The following is a 23455-nucleotide window of genomic DNA, read 5'->3' on the forward strand; positions in this document are numbered from 1 at the left end:
TGCAAAATTATGCAAACATTGGAATTAAATATATAACAGAAAAAAAACTTGCATTGATTACTATGTTATTTACTATAAGAAAAAAGGAAATTTTGTTTTTGAAAACAAAATTTCCTCATTGGACAATCGCTTACGTTCCGACATCCGACTGCGACATACGACTTATTGTAGACCAGGCCTAAGTCCGGTTAGCCTCTAAGTCCCGATAATTATTGCACGCGACGCGTCGCAAATAGCTCCTGTGCGCAGTCGTGTCCTACTGAACCCGCTTCGAACATGACAATAGAAATTACATCCGAGAATGTCGGAGAACCGATACCACTTGCGGAATATGCTCGCGAATTCCCTGTTGTCTCTCTCTCTCTCTCTCTCTCTCTCTCTCTCTCTCTCTCTCTCTCTCTCTCTCTCTCTCTCTCTCTCTCTCTCTCTCTCTCTCTCTCTCTCTCTTCTGAAACGACAATGCGATATTCCACTGAGGGAGCTCTCGAAAGCTCTTTATACACAAGTGAGTCTTGATACGACAATGTATATTGTATATATGTGTATATATATATATATATATATATATATATATATATATATATATATATATACATATACACACTCGTGAATATCCCATACCCGTGTTCCCGCTGTGTTTATTCTCATCTCCGAGTAAACTCTTCTCTTCTTCAATTTCGCTTAAGATATTCTAGACTATAAATACAGAATGTCGGGAGAAATCGGGAGAATAGATGGATAAATATTAAAAAACTTGAAATTTAAAATTTTGAAAATATATAACTCATGAATAAAATAAATTTTATTCGTAAAATAAATTCTATAGTCAGGATGAAAAAACGAATACATTACGCATTATTTATACATATTTATATAGAACTGCGAGCTTGAATCTTATTTTTCGTGGGATTTTCCTTAATTGCGCGCTAACGTAACTCATATTTCGCAACAAATTCTCATTCCCATCGGCAAATTTGGTTACGCGAATTATTGTACTTGACAGTTTCGTCTAGGAACGCACAATCTCAGTCTTGTATATCTTGCGTCAATCCACTGCAGCTTTGCAGGATACAGAATCTCTCCTGCTTCCTCCTTCATGCACAGGTCGACGATAATCGTATTTGGAATGCAGGATGATTAATGCTATTAAATTTCAGCAGATAATCCAAGTTATATATAGAAAGATTTTGCGAATCTTCGTTTCTTAAAGAATTATATCGTTTTGCATCCTACATTTTTTTCTTATAGTAAATAACATAGTAATCAATGCAAGTTTTTTTCTGTTATATATTTAATTCCAATGTTTGCATAACTTTGCACTGTAAATTAGTTCGCGATCTAAAAAATAAAAATATTTTTTTGTAAAAAAAAATATAGTTACGTGATCTGTCGAGGGAGTGTTTTAATTTTTAAAAATTCACGAAATGAGGTAATTTGAAAAAAAAAGTTAGGTTTGTCAAAAAATTTCTTCTTCTTTTTGTTATAAAAAAGGCAAGACAGAAAATCAAAAAAGCACGCGATAGATCGTAATTACATTTCTTTACTTAAAAAAAAATTTTATTCTTCACATCGAACAGTGCAAAATCATGCAGACATTAGAAGCATCTAAATGTTAATAATTTTTTTTATATACAATTCTTTAAAAAACCCTGCATTGATTACTATATTATATACTGAGAAAAAGATTTCCGAAAATAGATCGTTTTTGCGCGCGACAAAGGTAAATAATCCCTTAATTTTTCTTACCTTCTCTATTTCAACCCGTGAAATAAAAAACTTCCATTATGTCGTATATTTTTTTCGTATATTAATTCAACTCTTTAAATCTTCTTGCCTTCAATTGTTTATGGAAATTTCAATGTACGCGGCTTTCTCTCTTTATCTCGCCAATTTTTCTTTCCACGGATGCACGCAGACTGAGAAGACAAAGATGGGTAAAATCTGCTCTCGGGCGTCCCTTTGCGAGGGAAACCCAGAGGCCGGAGTTTATTAGCTCAACCCTCAGTCGAGAAAGAGAATAATGGCAGCGCGTATAAAAAGAGAGATAAGTGTCGGCACATCAGCAAAAATTAATAAAGCATAAATACGAGGGTGACGTGTGGCACAGTTAACATGACTGCATCGTTGATTTCGAAAGGTTAACTAAATGCCAATCGCTGAACTTGACCCGGCGACAAAAAAACCATCAAACAGCTTTTTCCGGAGGGGACTAGTTGCACGTAAACGCGAAGATGAATAATTCACCTTCCAAGAAAAAGAGTAGGATTGCGAACCCTCTTTCCAATAAGAAACCTTATACCTCGACATTGCAAGTAATGAACCACGAACATGTACTTAATACATAATCTCTATCGTAGCTCGCGAGCGACTTCAATCCATCGCTACCTCCCGAAAGGGGATACCTATTTAACCAAATTTCTCCTTCGCCCCTATATATAACGACATGAAACTCGGAATATATAGAAAACATAGGGGCGCCTCCAGCCGCGTAAACGAAATGTGTTTCCCTATTACGAGGACAGAGAGAGGGAGAGTTGGGGGGATGACACCCCTTTGGGCAGAAAGAAGAGAAGAAAATACGGAAGGGGAGCGATTATTTGCATTCCGCGAACGGTCAAACGACTTGGTTTGTGCCACCCCTCGTTGGCAGATGTCGGATGTCTTCCTGACATGGGACTGCGGGCTTCTCCCTTCTCTCTCTCTCTTATTTCTTTTCAAAATGGCAGAAGTACAAAGTACTTAAGGGCGTGGGCCAACTCGTCCTGACCGTTCAGGCCTGACCTTTCGTGGGCCCGGACAAAGGGATAGGCGCAACGGACCCTAACTCTGTTAGGAATCTCCACAGGATTCATCCTGTGAATTCGGGAGTGGGAGACCACTTTGAAACGGACCGCTCGAGATCGCCTTTTCGCGATGGTTAGAGTGATAAAAGATAAACACACCTAACGGGATTTTCAATGCCATCGGTAAATACGTAAAGTGCACACAAAGGGAATTTTCTCTTAGAATTTACCCTGAAAATCATGGTATCGACAATATGGTATTGGAAGAATCTTATAAGAGTTTCTCCGATTAATATTTACCACAATAAAAATATTAATATGTACATAGTAAATTCTTCGTAAACTTTTCTATGTACATAGTAAATTTTACTATGTACATATTAATATGCTTTTTGTGGTAAATATTAATCAGAGGAACTCTTATAGGATTCTTCCAATATCGTATACTGTCGCACGATTACCATGATTTTCAGGGTAAATTCTAAGAGAAAATTCTCTCCGTGCATAAAGAATGATGGATTAGATATGGATGACAAGTATTTGATGAATTTGAAAAGGAAAAAAAATATTCGCAATCATATGATTATGTCAAATTTAATATTTCACATTTTACGTAATTTCAGGGTGTCCAGCAGACTCAATGAAAAAAATTCCCTGACTATTTCAGATTTTCCAAGAAATGGTTCCTTAATTTTCGACAAAGAATCATCTTCTAAAATTGTTCGCGCTTATTTAAATACACCCTGTATAATAATTAAAAATGTATATATAATGATTTGTGTATAATAATCCTTTCCCCTGCTTTAGAAATGAAGTTATCCATAATAATCGGCACAATTGGAAGAATTTTATAAGAATTTCTCTTTTGGTAATTATTATTATTACGCGCGTCGCGATGAATTTGAAGGAACGATACGAGACGGGAATTTAATAATGATGTGAGAGAGAGTATTTGCTGATATCACTAATATATTTCTCAAATGCACACGTTAAAATTCGATACAGCAATATATAAAGAAAGACCGTGCGGATATAGTGTGACTGTACGCGGCGACTATCGGTAGCGAACTCCCTTTCGCATGTAAAAATATTCTACTTCTCGTTCGCCTCAAAACGCCCTTCGATCGGCTTCGAGAGGCTTCGCGAACTTTCTCTATATTTAATTTCTTTGTCTCTAACGTCACGATGTTTTTCGTCTTTCGTCTCGTCTGTTATATTTATTTCTATTTATGTTTATTTGTCTCTCTATCCTTTTCGTATGCGTGCGTGTCCGTATTCGTCTACGTGTTTCTCTTGCTAATATTTTTGGGGAAGCATGTGACGATATAATCGCCACACTCTGATTAATATTTACAATAAAGAATTAGGAAATTTTACTACGTACGGAGTAAAAAATTAATCAAACATATTTTACTATGTATATATTAATATGCTTTTTGTGGTAAATATTAATCAGAGGAACTCTTATAGGATTCTTCCAATATCATACTGTCATATTGTGGTAGATCTTAAATTTCTTATTGTAATAAATATTAATCAAACTCCGAAAAATTCTTTCAATAACATATAGTCCCACGATTATCATGCTTTTTCAGGATAAATTAAGAAAAAATTCTTCATGTACAAATTATTATAAAATGGCGTTCGCTGAGAGCTAGGAGGGAGAAATTCAGAAGTAAACAAGAAAGTTGATATAGCGTTTGAAATCGCGATCAAACAGCGGAACGCATATATATCCCAAACACACATCACGCCGCTTCCTAATTTAATCCCTTTAATCGATATTCGCGGGTAGCGGCCGCACACGTGGCCGATTATATATTTTCGAGGGGAAACGCGCGCGCGCGCACAATATCGAAAATCAATAATCCACGACAAATGTGTTGCCCACTCTCATCCCCCTTTCATCCCCCTCGTCATGCATCACGCATCGGTCTGATCTTCCAGCGACGCGTAGTTTACACTCGGCCTCGATTAGATTATATACTCCCGGGCAGAGCAACAGGCGGACATATATATATATATATATATATATATATATATATATGTATATATGCGTAAAGGAAAAAGGGGTGGGATGGGGATTAATCTCCGACGCAATTTATCGCGCGTCGCCCGAAGGAGTAATTCGATTATATTTGTCGATAATTCGATTATGTCTAAACATCGCGCGGACGAATCAGCTGATTATTTGCGCCAGCGAATTTATGGCGATTATATCACTGTTGATAAAACGTGAGAACGGTGTCCCACTCTCGATCGAAGTTAGATTATTAGTGGGGGAGACATGGTTTTCAAATTCTCATTGTTGATAATCAGGGTGTCCAGCAGACTCAATGAAAAAAATTCCCTGATTTTTTCGGATTTTCCAAGACCAGAAATTTATTTGTTCCCTCACTTTTTAGTATTATTTTTTACAAATATATATATAATTTGCATATATCTCTTTGATAAATCAATTAAATGTTGAATCATGAAATCCTCGACATATTTTTGTCAACAATGAAAAAGTTCGGAAGTTGAAACAAAAATTTATATCAATTATACAATCTGTAGATAATATGAAAAAATCCAGATAAACACTAAAATTTCCTGACTTTTCCCTGACAATTCAAGATTTCTAAAATGTCCTGACAATGCCCGGTTTTCCAAATTTCTCTGACCGCTAAACACTCTGATGATAAAAAATGTTTCGAATATAAATTTATATTTTATATATCTTCCAACAATCTCTAATCGAATTGAGTGCATGTGTATTTTTCTACCATGTATATTCTCTTGTGTACTAAAGTTTCTTGGGGACTATTGTATCCCATGAGTATATATACTAAAATTGTGTATTCGAACGTATAATATATAAGAAAAATAAACGGAGATATAATAAAAAGAGATTATAGTAAATATTCGGTTTATCAAAATAACGCAACAATAAATTCTCAATAAATTATATAAACAATAAACTTTTTTTTATATAAAAGACAGCGGAATTTTGTGAATATTCTGTATCCCTTTTCTACTATTTTTCTATCGCTATCTATTTCACTCGTTTATTGTTTTCGCTATTTTTCATTAATTGAAAAAAAATAAACAAAGCTTCAGCATTGAAATGTAAATAAATCTTTAATATTGCGTAGCACATTTTATTTCTTATTTATTTGTTATTTAAAGACTATAAAATTTTTTAAGAGTTAAACTTCAAAAAAATTGATTTCTTATCTACACACTACCAAGAAAATAAATGCCAAGTCAGCGATTGCATTTTTAAAATGCAATCGAACTCGTTGCTGAATCAATGTGCCAAATAAGAGACCTTAATTCGTCAAATCTGTCAAGTTTCCTTCTTCCCTCTCGATCTGAACGATTCTTGAAAATTCCCGGGAGATTCCTCGTTCGATGAGTGGCAACTGGAATAGATGGATAAGTTTTTTCGCGCGTTTCGCGAATATTTTGTCGAAGGCAAATCGATATAAATATTGATAAGCGGCGCAGAAGCCCGAAGATGTAGCGGCATCAGCAGCGTTGGGGGAAGCAGAAGAGAAGTAAAAAGAAGAGGAGCACGAAGAGGCGGAATGGAGGAAAACGAAGAGCAAGAAAGGGAGAAAGAGAGGAAGGCCGAGTTCGTGACCAGAATAACGTTTTCGAGCCTCTCTCGTACGCTGGCGAACGCAAGAGCAAAAAGGTACGAAACGATTCGAGCAACACCGGTACCGTCAGGAGTCGGCGACCCTCTCTCATCTCTTTCTCATCCCTATCCTTCTCCTTTTCGCTCCTCGGGAAGCCACCGCGGCGAGAAGAAGGCCAGCGATAAATCGCGCTTCGAGGGTATCGCGTAAGAGAAAAGCGAATGCTGAGATCTCTTTGTCTTGCGAGAAAAATAGATCTATCTGCACAGACGGATTTTTTATATCAAGATATACGGGAGAAGGAGAAGGAAAAGGTATGAAAACTGTGGGATAAATATATTATTGAGGACTAGCCTTAAGGGGAAACCTGGTTTATAGGAGGCTGAGAAATTTTTGGGCACATTTTATTATACATTTAAATTATGTAATAATTTTTTTATTAAAAATATTGAAGTTTTAGTTAAAAAATAAAGCTCTATATATCGATATAGTGCCCATTTTTCACTGTGTACATATACAACCTAGCGATCGTAATTTTGTCTGAAACCAAAAAACCAATTTATATCTTTGATGCTATATTATTACTTTCTATTTAAACTAAAAAAATTAAAAGAAAAGTTAGATTATTAAATTAGATTACTTTTTTTGTAAGAAAAGACAATTTTATCGTGAAAATTGTAATTTTTTTTAAAGTTGTAAGTTTTTCAATTTTTGCTTTTCTTTTAATTTTTTTAGTTTAAATAGAAGGTAATAATATAACATTAAAGAAATAAATTGGAAAAAAATTCTAAAAATGATGTATTTTCCAGCCTCCTAAACCAGGTTGCCCCTTTAATTTACGTAAGGTTTTTTTTACGATTTTCGATAACTCTTCCTCTCTGTATTTTACGTAATATTTTACAGTTTTATTTTATTAAGGTTTTTTTTATATTGTAGAAATAAAAAGAAAATTTGAATACATTTATTGTACCAAAGTATATCAAGTTGCATTTTTATTATTTTTGTGAAATAGTTAAACACGATTAATCAATAAATTAAAATTAAAATTTTAATTTCTTCGTGAAAAAATTTTTCATCAGATTTTCTTATCGGAGGAACATTTAAAAAATCTGAAGAATTATTTCAACCCTTTTTCCTTCTTCCACGTAAGAAAACGTAAGAAAATTTTCACTCTTTCTCTCGTAATTGAGGGATGGCACTTTACCGAAAAATCTCTGTATAATTAATTTGTACTCGGAAATTGATATTTATCAGAGAACAATTATAAAATTGCGTCAAATCCGGTTAACGTGAATGTAGAACAATAAATATAATATACGAATTTAATTTAATATCTCTCTTTCTCTCTCTCGCGATGTCAATTATCTCTCGATCAGAAAAACGTTGAAACAAAAGTTGATCTTTCCTAACAATTTTGAATAACTATTTTGATCATTAATAAATATAATAACTTGATTTTTTAATACAAAATTATTGCTTGTATATCCGGAAACAATAATCTACATATAAATTCCTTAAAAGTTTACATCAGCACATAAATGATTGATTTTGTTTTATGAATTAAGAAAGAATTCCTTTTTAATTTTTAATTTTTTTTCTTAATTTTCTTTCTTTCTTTCTTTTTTAAACAGTTTATATTTTCACCGTAAAATTGTGGTCCAACTAAATGATAAAATAATCTGTCGATTAAGCCGGGGATTCGAAATTTAATTTTTGATGAATGATTGCGAAGCGCCGCGAGTGCAATTAATCAAAACGTCATATTAAATTCGAGTGCATTTCCGGCATCTTCGGAGATAGGTTATTGTGTATACGTGATTATTTGATTTCTCGCGTTTCTTCTAAATGCCGCAATCGTATATAATATAACGAAAGCTCGAGGGCTCATCGCTTCGAATAATTCTCGGCAACGCGCGTGTTGCTTATAATTAAAACATCCTTCCCATCTCGCAGAGAGATCCCTTTCGCTCGCTATATAATCACGTCGCTTCGATGTCATAAAGCAGACGGAAATTTTCCTCCAGCTAGAAATGAACGTGTGCGAGGGATCTTCCTTACGTTGTAGAATTTAGAGTAAGAAAAAAATAGAGTCGCGTGACAGTTTTACTCTATTAATTACAATCAAGTGGTATTAATGAAAATTGAACGTCAATTAATATTTTAATATTCGCATAAATTATTTTACTATTTTACGAAATTTTTTGTGTCACTGTATCGCATATATTATATAAGATATAATTATGAGATATAAAGGAATTTTAATTGCTTTTTTGAAAATTCATAAAAAATAGAGATAATTATTTTTTACATTAATTTTTTACTGATAATGGACGGTAAATAAGAGATTTATCTTAATATATGATTTAGTTGGACCACATATAGGGAAATTTTACGGTAAAAATGTAAACTGTTTTTTTTTAATTCATAAAAAATAGAAGCAATTTTAATTTTTCTTCGTTATCACAAAAAAATTAATGCTTCGTTTAAATTTAAACGTTTTTAATGATCTATCTTTAATTATTTCTTTTTTAACTTTCCTCCTAAATTATTTTATATGCGTGATAATATATCAAGCAACAGATTTAAACAAATTTTTGCATTTTTGTATAAACATTGGTCCCTTATTTAAGCATTTGGAGCACGTTTGACGACAGAAAGGACAAAACTTTGGCAGACACGTGTAGCAAAATTGATATTCCCAAGGCAATTTGGCGAATATCCTGGAAATCGGAGCGGTTTGAGCTCCGGAAAACTTATTTCATGGCTGAAAGAGAGAGAGAGAGACGGCAATCGCGGGCAAAAAAGGAAGAAGAAACCAAATCCGCTTCGTCACGTGACGGCGCAGCCTATAACTTGGCACTCTCAGAACGAGAGTGATTTATTACCCGTCTTCCCCTTTCCTTTTAATCCTCAATACTTGGAGCACAACCATATCCTTGCCAAGACCCCTCTTTTCTTGGAAAATCACAATTAACTTTACTCTTCCGACTTTTCATTTTTCCCCGAATATCGACGCACAGTTGAGACATTTGTGTTCAATTTAACAGACATGTCCTAAACGATCCACAGAAATTTTTCTGTTAATTTAACATAATGTGGATATGTTAAATGGAGACACAAATATTGTGATAATATTTTAAAATAAATGCCAAACTTCAAGCAATTTAAAATGAATTTTGTACAAAATTAACATAGTTTTAATGTAAATATTAACTAAAAATATGTTAATTCTAGATTTTATCATCCTGACTTATATATTATAAAATAAAAAATTAATATTTTTTCCGTAAATTTTAACATACCTAAGTTTTGTCACTAATAAAACAGAACATATTGTGTAAAATTAAAAATTGATGTACACATTGTATTATTTTTCCATCGTTTCAATAATTTAACATTAAGTTCAATTAGCACAACAGCAATACGTTAAATTAACAAATAAATGTGTTAAATATTTAACACAAAAATTTTAACGGGGACCGTTTTTAGCAAACAAAAAAAATCCTACTGTACGAGTTTTACGTCAAAAATTCAGGAAAATTATGGATCGCAAATAATTATCGAGATTTCTATTTTCAACTCTCGGCGGAAAGAAAAAATAAAAGTAATCATTGAAGGAAATTATATGCAGATTATTGTTTCTGGATACACAAGCAATAATTTTGTATTAAAAAATCAAATAATTATACATATTAATGCTCAAAGTAGTTTTTATAGAATCTCAAGGGTCTCTTTAATTTTTCTCATTCTGACTTCTGACATCTCACTCGATCGGATGTTGCGTTTTTCCGCGAGTATGATTTTTCTTTTGGTGTTTCCTTTATTCACTCCTTTCTTTTCTCGTCTTGTCGAGCTTTTTCCCCCAAGTATCTCGGTGAACTGAACTCTATCTAGCCGTACACGCTTTGTCTTCTCCTCTTTTCATGCGCCTCGTCAAAGATCGCACTGCGTTTTCTCCGTCTTCTGCGCTACTGAGCTTCAATGCGATCGCGGTCCATTTTATCTCTTTGTCACCGCGTCGCGATTTCACCATATCGCTCTTTCTCTTTCTTGCGTGAGTCCTTGTTATATTTATAAGGAACTTGGCGTTTATCGCCTCACGCTCAAAGAAAATGGAGATAAAAAGCATAATTAATATTAGAACAATATTAATGAAATTTTGATAAAAATTGGTAGAAAATATATAATACTCTTTTGTTTGAAGAATTAAAAAAATCTGATAAAAAATTACACATATTTTCTTTAGTATAAAATCTCTCCGTAACTAAAGCAGCGAAAAACATATTAGTATATTTCACAAAAGAAAATTTCGAAACATTTAAAAAACATTATTAAAAAAAATTAGAAAATACACGACATTTTTATTATACTCTGTTCTCCGATAATACGTATATACCTAAATTAGAAAAAACTCTCCATTCTTCTTTTTGTATTAAAAACATTTAATTAAGTATGTGAAAAAATTGTCAATAAAAAATAGCCGGAAAAAAATGTTTCATAAAATAAAAAATGCACATTCGCAAGCTAATAAAGCGACGTTATTAAATAATAAACGCATATTTAAAAGCTACCATCGATATACGAATTCAATTCGCATCAATCACAGACAACCATCAGATTCAGACGGCAATAAGTTACGTAATTGGAAATACAGATTCCCGTAATTCTGACAAATTTCAATATCAATTATTTTCATCCATTTACCAGAAGATATTTTGATTAAACATTTAGCACACCGTCGGGACGAAGTGAATTAACAAGGTGACGTCTCGCGCCGCTCGTGGCATATTAAAAATTGCATATTAAAAAAAAAAATAACGCTGGGATTTCGCGAGTTCCACTTAATTAATTAATTAACAAAGCGGGATGTATATATAAACGATACGCGCGAGCGTTTAATTAATATCGTCTCGTCGACTCCTCGTTGAGTGAAGACTGAGTTGAGATCAACTATAACAATCTTTAACTTGGCCCCAGAATTCGCAGTAATTAATTAGTTCGGACCATCGATCCTCCCTCGAAAGGAAACGGATTAAAAGCTATTGAATGCGACACTTACGCTGATTACGCGAGATACTTACGTCGTCTCTCTTAATTACATCGTAACGCAAGTTTTCGCGAGGAATAAGAGTGCTTGTAGTAAAATATATTCGTCGATCCGAGATATACATAAGCACGAGTCTTTGAGTTCAATTGAAGTAATAAATGTATAATTTTCCTATTCTCTGTTTATTTATAAACTCTAATATACTTAAAGCTTCAGGTAAAATTGTTCGTAAAAAAAGAAAGGAAAAATAAAAAAATAAGAAATTAAAAAGAAATAAAAAAAGAAAAGATATAAAAAATCTCCCGACAAGAGACATCGCGTAGATGAGGATGAAATTATAATATTTTACTCTAAGAATATTTTATGCCTGGAGGCGACATTCTACTGAAAGCATATGGGGGTTTAATTTAATATTAATTACTGTTCCTCTGAAAGAGAGAGAGAGAGAGAGAGAGAGAGAGAAAATCCGGAGATTTCTCTGAAACGAGACTTTCCATGCAGGAGAGCACATGACATTCACGCGAGAGATAGTTTCTCGCGTTTACCGGTGAAATCCGCAACTAAGCGGTCGTTTGATAGATTGCAATTGCAACTTTCTCGACGATACGGTAAACCGAGCTGGCCTGAGAGAAAAAGAGAGAGACGTGTTCTCGTAACTGGAAAGTACGGCGACTCGATGCCCCATAATCATCGACAGGTCGATGTCCACGATATTTCCGCCGCGACAGGGATAAAACATAAGCTGCGTCAAACTTCTCTATATTTTTTGCCCAATTTTATGAATTTTATATATATTTAAAATTATATATATGTACGTAAATTTTATGACAAGAAACATATTTTTTTTGTGTGCGGAAAAGGATATTTTGATACAAAAATAGATATATCAAAGGAATTTTTCAAGCACATAAAAACATGTACATATATTTTTTTTTATTTTTTGCGAGAAATATCTTTCTGCAAAATGCCGACAAAAATTATTTGTGGATAGAAAAAGATATTTTGATAAAATTTATATATATTTGGATATATCTCTGTTTGAGAAAAATTCCTTTGATACTTATTTTATATAAAAAATATGTATATAAATTTGATATAAAAAAATATTTTTTATATAAATATGATAATTTGTATAAAATAAATAATATATAAAAATATAAAAAATAAAATAAATATATAAATATATATATAAATAAATAAATATATAAACATAAACATAAAATATATATTTGTTTTCCGCGAGAAATATTTTTTCGCCACGATATAAAATTCGATATAATATCGCGGATGCGCGTACCACGCGATTTATAAGTTGAATGAAATGCCAAGGTCGCGGTAAAGTCGCACGATGACGGATCCGCAAGTCGGCCGGTTACCGCGGCCGGTCTATCTCCTCCCCCGTAATTGCATAGTTTACATCACAAAGACTTTCTCTCGCCGGCCGAGTCTCTCCATCAAAGGCGAGTGCACATAAGCCAGCCACCTGAAAACCTCAATACTCAAACGCCTCTCTGTGTATAAAATCCCACACAGACCGAGTCACTCTTCTCCCTCTTTCCCATGATTCGCGGAAAAAGCTTGTGCCGAGCAAAAGGGAGAACAAAAGGGTGGGATCCGAACCGCTCTACCGACTCTTTTTCGAGGCACCGATAATCGGACCGCGAAAATGTCACACCCAAATGTGCAAACGGTCCTCTTCCCTCAAATCGGTCATGAAGCCATGAAACTCTTCCTGACGAGGGAAGCGACCTGTCATAAATATTCATCCCACATTCCGTGACAGATCACGATCCGCAACGTGCTAGATCTTCCAGAGAGGAAATACTAAAGCGATCATGCAGCGAGTGACGGCATTTGGAGCATAAAAGTGATGACAGAGAAGCTTGCAAGAGGGTTGCTCGCAAATGGGGCGTGTTTATCGAGTCCCTCTCGCCTCGGGAGTTACGATTTACTTTGAGCTAAGAACTCTCCAAGTCAAACGAGCGCAAGATATAACTCAGCCTTGAGAATATGCATCTAGATACAGCGGACAATGTCTATAGTTGCGATTCGCACCTGCGCTGCGATGCAATACCTAAAGGATGGTATTATTAGGAACTTGCGACAGTTGAAGATTCATAGCTGGGGTTAGTTTTCTCTTTGGATTTACACGACCAAATTCTTGGCTAATAACGCTGTTCAAAAAATCATTTCTCATAGGTTTTTTGGATGCTAAACAAATCCAGTTTCCAAATTGCTCCATCACGTCACAATTTTCAGAGATTTGAAATTAAAGTCATATTATAACGATATGTAAAAGCCCTTTTTTGCAACTTTAATTAAAAATTTCTCAAAATTGTGACGTGATGGAATAATTTGAAAACTGGATTTGTATTCCACATCCATAAAAAGTATGAGAACCGACTAGTCTGGTTCTAAGTTAATTTTTTTATTCAACAGTATAATTGGCTAAATTATTATTGGCGATTTTTAGAAGTCTCTATCGATTGTTGCGTTTATGATTTATCTATTTCGCTTTTAAATCGTTCGATCAAAGATTTAAAGTAGTAATTAATGTATAACGTGGACAAATGCATTATGCTGCTCACATTGTCAGACGTTGATACGTCATCGCGAGACGATGCAATCGCAAGACAAAGAACATACATAAGTAACTCTATTAAAAAAAGGCTAACACACCTTCCAGCTCACGTGTCGGTCCTTTTTGCGGAGAGGAGTTATTAAAAACAATAGTAACTTTTTAATCCACAGAGACGGTGCGGATATTAAAAATTTATCGATCCCGAGAAAAAAAGGTGCACAAATTAACGACGAATCGCTGAAGTTAGTCGGCGGGTAACAAATAAAGAAAACGGAAAAGTTGCCGAACAAAAACGTCGCTGCAATGTTCCAACTTCGCGAAAACAGTATTGAGAGGAAAAGTGCATTTCTGGAGCGAGCTGGAAAGTGCTTTTAATTAAATATCTCGATGGAGAGACTTTAGCTCTCCGTTAATACTTACCGTAAAACCGATACCGACGGTGGCCGCAAAGTTTCCCGGCTGGAATCTTCCGGTATCAAACTGGACTAATAACGAGGTTTTGCCGACTCCGCTGTCGCCGAGAAGGATTGTCTGCAAGTACAAACAATGAACATAAACTAAGTCGTAATCGCCGAAACTTGGAAGAATAGTATATTGTGTATCAAGTGCGGAAAGTTGACAATTGGTCACGAGTGTGACCACCCCACACGAGTGAACAATTGTCAATCCGCACTTGATACACACGATATTTTGTATTACAAGTGCAGGCAAAGTGGCTTTGTGCGCGTTTTCTGTGCGCGAGGTGGTCGATCGCACGCCGCCATCTTGCGACAGGCAAAGTGCGGAAATAGCCGCGTTCAAAGTCATTGTCCACGGCTGAAGCCGTGGGCAATGACTTTGAACGCGGCTCAGCCGTAAGCAATGGCTTTGAATGCGGCTCATTCACTCACCGCGTCGCCGCTAGATGACGGCGTGGGAAATCGGCCGCTTTCCGCACAGAAAACACGCACACAAAGTGCCACTTTGCCTGCACGTGTAATACAAAAAAATTTATTCGTCACTCAAAGACGGAGAAAAAAAGAGGAAACATTTTCCTCTCCCCGAATTAACATCCCCTTTCTGCGCGCCAACATTTCCACTGTTACTTTTTCCTCTATTGGAGAGGAGACCGTATACAAATATTTTCTCGCCGTCATTTTGGCACGAAACGAACAGCTGTGCTGACAAAGGGCTTATAAAAGCGTGCGCGAACGCAATTACGGGAATCAGTTTTCCGGCTGTAGTCAAGTTCGGTCCACCTCTCGAAAACGCAATCACTGTCCTATTTTGAGTCTGTTTGGTCCTCTGCATATGGGACTAACGAAGAGAGATAGAGATAGAGGGAGGATAGGGGAAGAGGGAGACGCAAACAATTGTAACGAGACGATACATCGGATGCAGCTTGTTCAATCGATAGGAACGTCAAAGTCGATTGTTGTCGATAAATGATTCATACATGACTAAACTGATGTTCGTCTTCACGCATCAACATCCATTTGCATCCGTTTCGCTTGACGGTTGTTTAAAACAAGTCGATACTGTATCGACGTTGTTCTCCTCGTTGCATAATTTTCCCTAGACAGCGGAACAATCTATTTAAATGAACGTGCGATACATACTTAATCGGATTCGAGATACGTGAATATTAAATAGAGATGGTAGGGAATAAAAGGTATGATATTGGAATATTAATGAAAGCTATTTTTATCTTTTTTTATATTTGTTATAACTACGTCCCGAAAGAGAATTCTTCAACAAATTTCAATTTTGTTGTACAATCAAGTATATTTGTGTTAAATGTCTTCTTTGGTTATGATTAAGCAATAAGATGTTCATGATTTTAAGTATAGATTTATTGTGGGAAAATTTTAAATTTAAGAGTTTTTCACATCGCTAAATACGAACTCGATGTTAAAATTAACAACTTTAAAAGAGCGAAATTAATTTGACATTTTTTCAAATTTTGATATTATTATAGTTGTATCGATGATAGTTTAACAAGATGATTATGATTAAATATGGAAATATTAATTTTTTTAGAATATTGAGGATCTATCAAATATATTAAAATTTACTCGAACTTAAAAATTTCTACAAGTTATTGAATACGAATTAGATGTTCGATAATAACGATATTATAAAAATGTCAAAATTTGAAAAAATGTCAAATTAATTTCGCTCTTTTAATGTTGTCAATTTTAACATCAAGTTCGTATTTAGCGATGTGAAAAACTCTTAAATTTGAAATTTTCCCACAATAGATCTATACTTAAAATCATGAACATCTTATTGCTTAATCATAATCAATACAAATAAATTTCTCATGACATTTGAAAATCCTAACAACATACTTAATTTTAATTGCACTAAAATTTTTTTAACACCCTATATACCGTAAAAAAACCATTAAATAGCTTTTTCGTGAAAAAACTTAAACTCCAATATAACGTTCCATGTGACGGAGCAATTTGGAGGCTAAAGTCATCATTATTCAATGTCAGAAAAAACCGTAGGAGACGTCCAGCCTCTTTCTTGCGTCCAAAAAAAATCATTTATTTCTCGAAATATATAAAACTAGGAAAAAAAAATTTCCTTTGTCCCGCCTTTCTCTCTCGATTTATTTGTCTGTTCTATTTCATAAGACCCGCCACGATCATTGTGAAACAATGAATGCAATGGAGAAGATTGATACGCGAGTTCGACGTATCGCGAATGAGAATATCAATGGCACCAATAGCGAAACAAAACACGTGGATTCATATACATGTGTTTGTGTGTGTTGTGTAGATGAGTTCATACCTGCCGACTGGCAGGTGCGCCTCCATTGTGTCCTGACGAAGAGAATCGCATTGTCCTTCGCCTGGCGATAAAAGTGCGTCACCGAGCGATCGGCGAACGGGCAATAAAATAAATGGTTAGATGACATGGACTCTTAACACCCCTTGCGATTTTACTGCCGCGAGAGAAAGAGAGAGAGAGAGAGAGGCGCCTGTACATTGAAATATAAATGCATTTTTTTTTATGATGAAGCACGACGACGATATTTTTAGACTCCTGACATTCTCGGATCTGTGTATAAACTTGCGCGTCCACATCGCTATCTATAGAGAGCTATCATCACTGGCCAATATTTGTTACGCTTTATAGGACGAATATTTTTGGAAATCACTCTAAAACTGAAGAAAATCCGCTCGAAATCGTGATGCAAATAATAAGATCTTCTCGTGAGTTCTCGTTAAAAAATATACCGAACATTTTTTCACACGCGTTTTTATTAATATTCATACCTTTTTCAGCTTGATTAAATTCTAGCGATACTGTGTTGCATTCATCTCAACGATGGCTAAAAATATATAATATATAAAAAGATGTAATATTCTCTATTAGAAAAATAAAAATAATCTAGAGAAGTTTTATGCAAAACTTTTTCAGGATAAATTATTTTAAATTATCATAAATTGTTAAGGAATAATATTTTATTATTTATATTAAACATATTATTTTAAGCCACATTATTTTTATTTTGAATGTTTTAATTCTTTTAAACGCTAGGTATATAAATTAAATGCTGTATGTTCTTATTTATAAATTGACAGCTGTAGCTAAATGAATTTAGCAACAATGTAAAATTGTTGAAAATTATTCATGTTTAATCAGGATAAAAAAAGAATGTTTTTTTAGTTCTTCAAATAAATTTTTTATGAATAAAATTTTACGTGAAAAATAATCATTTTATTCATATTTGCGCATATAATATATATATATATATATATATCTTTTTTATAATTTTAAACGCATTCTGTGTAATGAAGCACGTAACTAAGTAGCTTTAGATTGTGACTGTTAAAATTAATTGTGCAGCGCGTAAAGAAGGGAAATTAAACGTGGCTAAAAAGCATTCTTGATTGATGTCAAGAGGGAAAACGGCGCGATCTCATTCAATTTCCGTTTTATAGTTACAATTAGATGCTCTAGTTGCATCTCTTGCAAGATTTTTTTTCACCTCTTCAGAAAACGATCTTTCTCACAATCAGAAAAAGATCATAATTGCAAAACTCGTAAAAAAAAGATGATGATTATCAAGAGAGACACATTGATTTGACACGTCCAGCAAACTCAATGAAAAAAATTCCCTGATTTTTTCAGATTTTCCATAATCAGAAATTAATTTTTTCCTTGACTTTTTAGTATTATTTTTTCCAAATATTTAATTTCCATATATCAACATGATAAATCAATTAAGTAAATGTTAAATTGTGATATCCTCGAGATATTTTTGTCAACAATGAAAAAGTTCGGAAGTTAAAAAAACAAATTTTATAATCAATTATACAATCTGTATTATGTACAATAATCGAATTATTTATATTATATTATAGGTATTATTATTTATATTATATCACATTTTTTAGTTTTACTCTATTAAAGACATTGAAATAAAATAACACGACGATGAAAATATAAATGAACGAACACGCTATAGATGAATCGATTATTAATACAGAAAATTAGCGTATTTAATAAAAAATTTCAAATTATTGAGACACAAATTTAGAATAATGTGCAAAAATTCAGTAATAAATAGTCAAAATTCCTGACAATTCCAGATTTTTAAAATTCCAGATTTCTAAAATTATTATTTATATTATATCACATTTTTTAGTTTTACTCTATTAAAGACATTGAAATAAAATAACACAACGATGAAAATATAAATGAACGAACACGCTATAGATGAATCGATTATTAACGCAGAAAATTAGCGTATTTAATAAAAAATTTCAAATTATTGAGACACAAATTTAGAATAATGTGCAAAAATTCAGTAATAAATAGTCAAAATTCCCGACAATTCCAGATTTCTAAAATTCCCTGAAAATCCTCGAAGATTCTGGGGTCACGTGGCGAGGCCGCGAAAATTTAAAAATCACTCCGGGGGCGAGAGGGTGGACTAACCCTTTGCACGGGGGCAATTTCCATTGAAAGATTCGCGGAGACCCCCAGGGGTGGTCGTGACGAGTGTCGGCGAATGTGTCGGCCTCAGGGGCGGAGAAACTTAATTCACTGCCCTTCCTTCCCCAACTCTCTGTCCCTCTCGCTCCATCCTGCACATTGATTCCCCTCCTCTCGCTCTCTTTTCCGCCAATGTGTTCCTCCCCTCCCCCTCCAACCCCTCTTTGTAGATGGTCGCCCTGCCGCGCGTTTGCAATTAATTGCCAAGTAATCGCCGTGGGTGAGCGAGAGTTAAAAGCTCTCGCTGCGAGCCGGAGAGGATTTCGTTGTGCGAATATTTTCACCTCTCAGAAACTCTTAAATCTCTCTTTTTCCCGGATTGTACGTACACGGTAGGAAAACTTGTGTTTCCTTCTTAAAAACGGTCCCGTTAAAATCTTTGTGTTCAATATTTCACACATTTATGTGCTAATTTAACATATTGTTGCTGTATTAGTTAAACTTAAATGTTAAATTATTAAAACAACTGAAAAAAGACATAAAAATGTTTTCTTCTTAAAAATGATCCCCGTTAAAATTTGTGTTAAATATTTCACATATTTATGAGCTAATTTAACATATTGTTGTTGTATTAATTAAACTTAAATGTTAAATTATTAAAACAACTGAAAAAACTTGTTTTCTTCTTAAAAATGGTCCCCGTTAAAATTTGTGTTAAATATTTCACATATTTATGAGCTAATTTAACATATTGTTGCTGTATTAATTGAACTTAAATGTTAAATTATTAAAACAACTGAAAAAACTTGTGTTTTCTTCTTAAAAACGGTCCCCGTTAAAATCTTTGTGTTCAATATTTCACACATTTATGTGCTAATTTAACATATTGTTGCTGTATTAATTAAACTTAAATGTTAAATTATTAAAACAACTGAAAAAACTTGTGTTTCCTTCTTAAAAACGGTCCCGTTAAAATCTTTGTGTTCAATATTTCACACATTTATGTACTAATTTAACATATTGTTGCTGTATTAATTGAACTTAAATGTTAAATTATTAAAACAACTGAAAAAAGACGTAAAAATGTTTTCTTCTTAAAAATGGTCCCTGTTAAAATTTGTGTTAAATATTTCACATATTTATGAGCTAATTTAACATATTGTTGTTGTATTAATTAAACTTGAATGTTAAATTATTAAAACAAATGAAAAAACTTGTGTTTTCTTCTTAAAAATGGTCCCCGTTAAAATGTGTGTTAAATATTTCATGAGCACATATTTATGAGCTAATTTAACATATTGTTGCTGTATTAATTGAACTTAAATGTTAAATTATTACAACAACTGAAAAAAGACGTAAAAATGTTTTCTTCTTAAAAATGGCCCCCGTTAAAATTTGTGTTAAATATTTCACATATTTATGAGCTAATTTAACATATTGTTGCTGTATTAATTAAACTTAAATGTTAAATTATTAAAACAACTGAAAAAACTTGTTTTCTTCTTAAAAATGGTCCCCGTTAAAATTTGTGTTAAATATTTCACATATTTATGAGCTAATTTAACATATTGTTGCTGTATTAATTGAACTTAAATGTTAAATTATTAAAACAACTGAAAAAACTTGTGTTTTCTTCTTAAAAACGGTCCCCGTTAAAATCTTTGTGTTCAATATTTCACACATTTATGTGCTAATTTAACATATTGTTGCTGTATTAATTAAACTTAAATGTTAAATTATTAAAACAACTGAAAAAACTTGTGTTTCCTTCTTAAAAACGGTCCCGTTAAAATCTTTGTGTTCAATATTTCACACATATATGTGCTAATTTAACATATTGTTGCTGTATTAGTTAAACTTAAATGTTAAATTATTAAAACAACTGAAAAAAGACGTAAAAATGTTTTCTTCTTAAAAATGGTCCCCGTTAAAATTTGTGTTAAATATTTCACATATTTATGAGCTAATTTAACATATTGTTGTTGTATTAATTAAACTTGAATGTTAAATTATTAAAACAAATGAAAAAACTTGTGTTTTCTTCTTAAAAATGGTCCCCGTTAAAATTTGTGTTAAATATTTCATGAGCACATATTTATGAGCTAATTTAACATATTGTTGCTGTATTAATTGAACTTAAATGTTAAATTATTACAACAACTGAAAAAAGACGTAAAAATGTTTTCTTCTTAAAAATGGCCCCCGTTAAAATTTGTGTTAAATATTTCACATATTTATGAGCTAATTTAACATATTGTTGCTGTATTAGTTGAACTTAAATGTTAAATTATTAAAACAACTGAAAAAAAATGTAAAAATAACATGGATATGTTCAATGGAGACACAAATTCTGTATTAATATATACTTGAAAACTTCAAATAATTTAAAATAAATTTTTGGTAAAATTAACATAGATTTAATGTAAAAATTAACTAAACTAAAATTAAAAATAATGATAAATTATTAAATTAAGGCCATGTGTAACGAGCAATACGATATTATTTTATTATTGAGAAGAAAATTCTTAATTTGAAATAATAATTATACAAACGTTTCGAGCTCTACTTGCTCCTCTTCAGTGCGCAAAAAAATAGTGATAATAAATAACGATAATAAATAAATACATAAAATTCTAATAAAAAATCCGCAATACATAGTCAATATAAGTTATATAGTTGAGTCATAGTTAAAACGCAAAATATATTTACAATGAATTGAGACCATTAAAATAGTTCAACAAAGTAAGAACCCAATTAGAAGCAGAATGATTCGTCCGGTTATTCATAAAATATATTAGAATTATTAATAAAAACTTGGAGTGACACTTATACATTACTCCAAATGAACCACTTATCGTTATTTGACGAAAGTCCCTCGATCTGGCAATGATTATGTTCATCTTCTCCAAATTATTTGATATTTGTTAACTGAATTTAAAGAATTTATTCAATTGTAAAATAGGATTCCACTAATGTGTATGTGAAAAAAAGATTAAAAATTATAAATTAAACTAACTACTAAAATATTGAACCTTTATGCTTACAAATTGTTCCGAATAACTTGAGATGACGATGCTTCTAATTGTTGTTGGTCTTATTGTTAGTACTTGACTGTTGTCTAGTCTTTTAAAAAGTCGAATAAATAGGTGTCAGATCTCACAAAATAAACATTTACATAAGTCTAAAAATTCGATATTTCTTCTAGAATGTCGAAATACGCGTTGTTAAGCAATTCGGTGTCTGTGTTATTATTTATACCATGCCTTTGTTCCTTGATGTGTATCATTTCCGAGATAAGTCTTTTATAATAATTAGATTCAATATCAAGTATTTTAACGTTATCCCAATCAAAAGCATGTTTTTTATCCATAATATGTTCAGAGACCACAGAATGCTTGGAGGAATCAAATTTAATATTATTCATATGCTCTTTTAGTCTAGTGCGTAATTTTCTTTTGGTTTGCCCAACATACGAAGCTTCACAATTCTTACAATTAATTTTGTAGACAACATTATTATTATTGTTATGCACGTTTTTGTCCTTGTGGACTTTAATTAATTTGTTAAGATTATTTAGACAACGGTATCCTACTCTGAAATCTGATTTTTTTATTGTCAATGCTATTGTCTCAGAAATGTTATTAATGTATGGAATGACGAAAAATTTTTTCTTGCTATTATCTTCTGCAATTTCTTTTTTTCTATTGTTGTTAAACTGACCATTGTTTAAAACTCTTATTCTCTTATTTATTTCTTTAAAGATTAAATGAATAGGGTAACCGTTGTCCAATAATATTTTAATACACAATTCTAAATTTTTCTTATGATAAAATTAAAAATAGATGCACATTGTGTTATGTTAAATCAACACAAAAATTTCTGTGTGTAAGGATTATTTTTATCCAAAGAAAAATAAAAATGGGAAGAAGCAAATGTAGTGTTCCGGCATCAAAAATTTGACGTTCGATTCGATAGGAAAATGCTTTAAAAATCGTTGCAACAAATGAAATATTTATCCTGATTAATCAGTCGGTTTCAAGCGATTATTGAGAAGCTATACAAAATAATTCATTATGCAGCTCTCTGTCCACCCGAAAATTTCTGCTATTTTAAATGGGAAAAATTGAAACTAGGTTTATGATTTCGTGGTGAATATCACAGATTAACAATAGTTTTGCTACGGACGGAGGCGATAAAAGAAAAATTTAAAAATCAATTTTATTTTTTATTTTTTTTTACTAAATATGACAGTTTTTGATATGATCGAATTCCGCAGAGCGGCAAACTCTGGGAAATAAAATGTTGACAGCATATGCGTCATGCCAAAATTAATAGAGTTTTCGAGATATTTAAGTCAGCAGTCACGATTTAATTCATCAATTTTTTTTCCTTTTAATAGCAGATGTTATTTTATAATACAATAATTTATATATATTATCTATTCTCTTTCTCTTTCTTTTGTATGAAGAATATAAAGATTTATTGCACG

General features: G+C 32.6%; 1 protein-coding gene and 1 long non-coding RNA gene across 4 annotated transcripts in view; one reads left to right on the plus strand and one right to left on the minus strand.

The window, feature by feature from the left end:
• Positions 1–23455, minus strand: part of LOC114931230 (ras-related protein Rab-37) — a 125501-nt gene that overhangs the window by 75048 nt on the left and 26998 nt on the right. For all 3 annotated transcript variants that reach the window (XM_085486447.1, XM_085486446.1, XM_085486448.1), the window contains one exon: positions 14455–14565. In XM_085486447.1, coding sequence (XP_085342573.1) covers positions 14455–14565 — 111 coding nt within the window. The remainder of the gene's footprint in view (positions 1–14454; positions 14566–23455) is intronic.
• The window catches only part of LOC146721687 (uncharacterized), a 107358-nt gene that overhangs the window by 70908 nt on the left and 12995 nt on the right, over positions 1–23455 (plus strand). The window lies entirely within an intron of this gene.

The sequence above is a fragment of the Nylanderia fulva genome, unplaced genomic scaffold, assembly GCF_048542155.1.
Source record: "Nylanderia fulva isolate GAGA-0341 unplaced genomic scaffold, ASM4854215v1 Scaffold43, whole genome shotgun sequence".
NCBI classification, from domain to species: domain Eukaryota; kingdom Metazoa; phylum Arthropoda; class Insecta; order Hymenoptera; family Formicidae; genus Nylanderia; species Nylanderia fulva.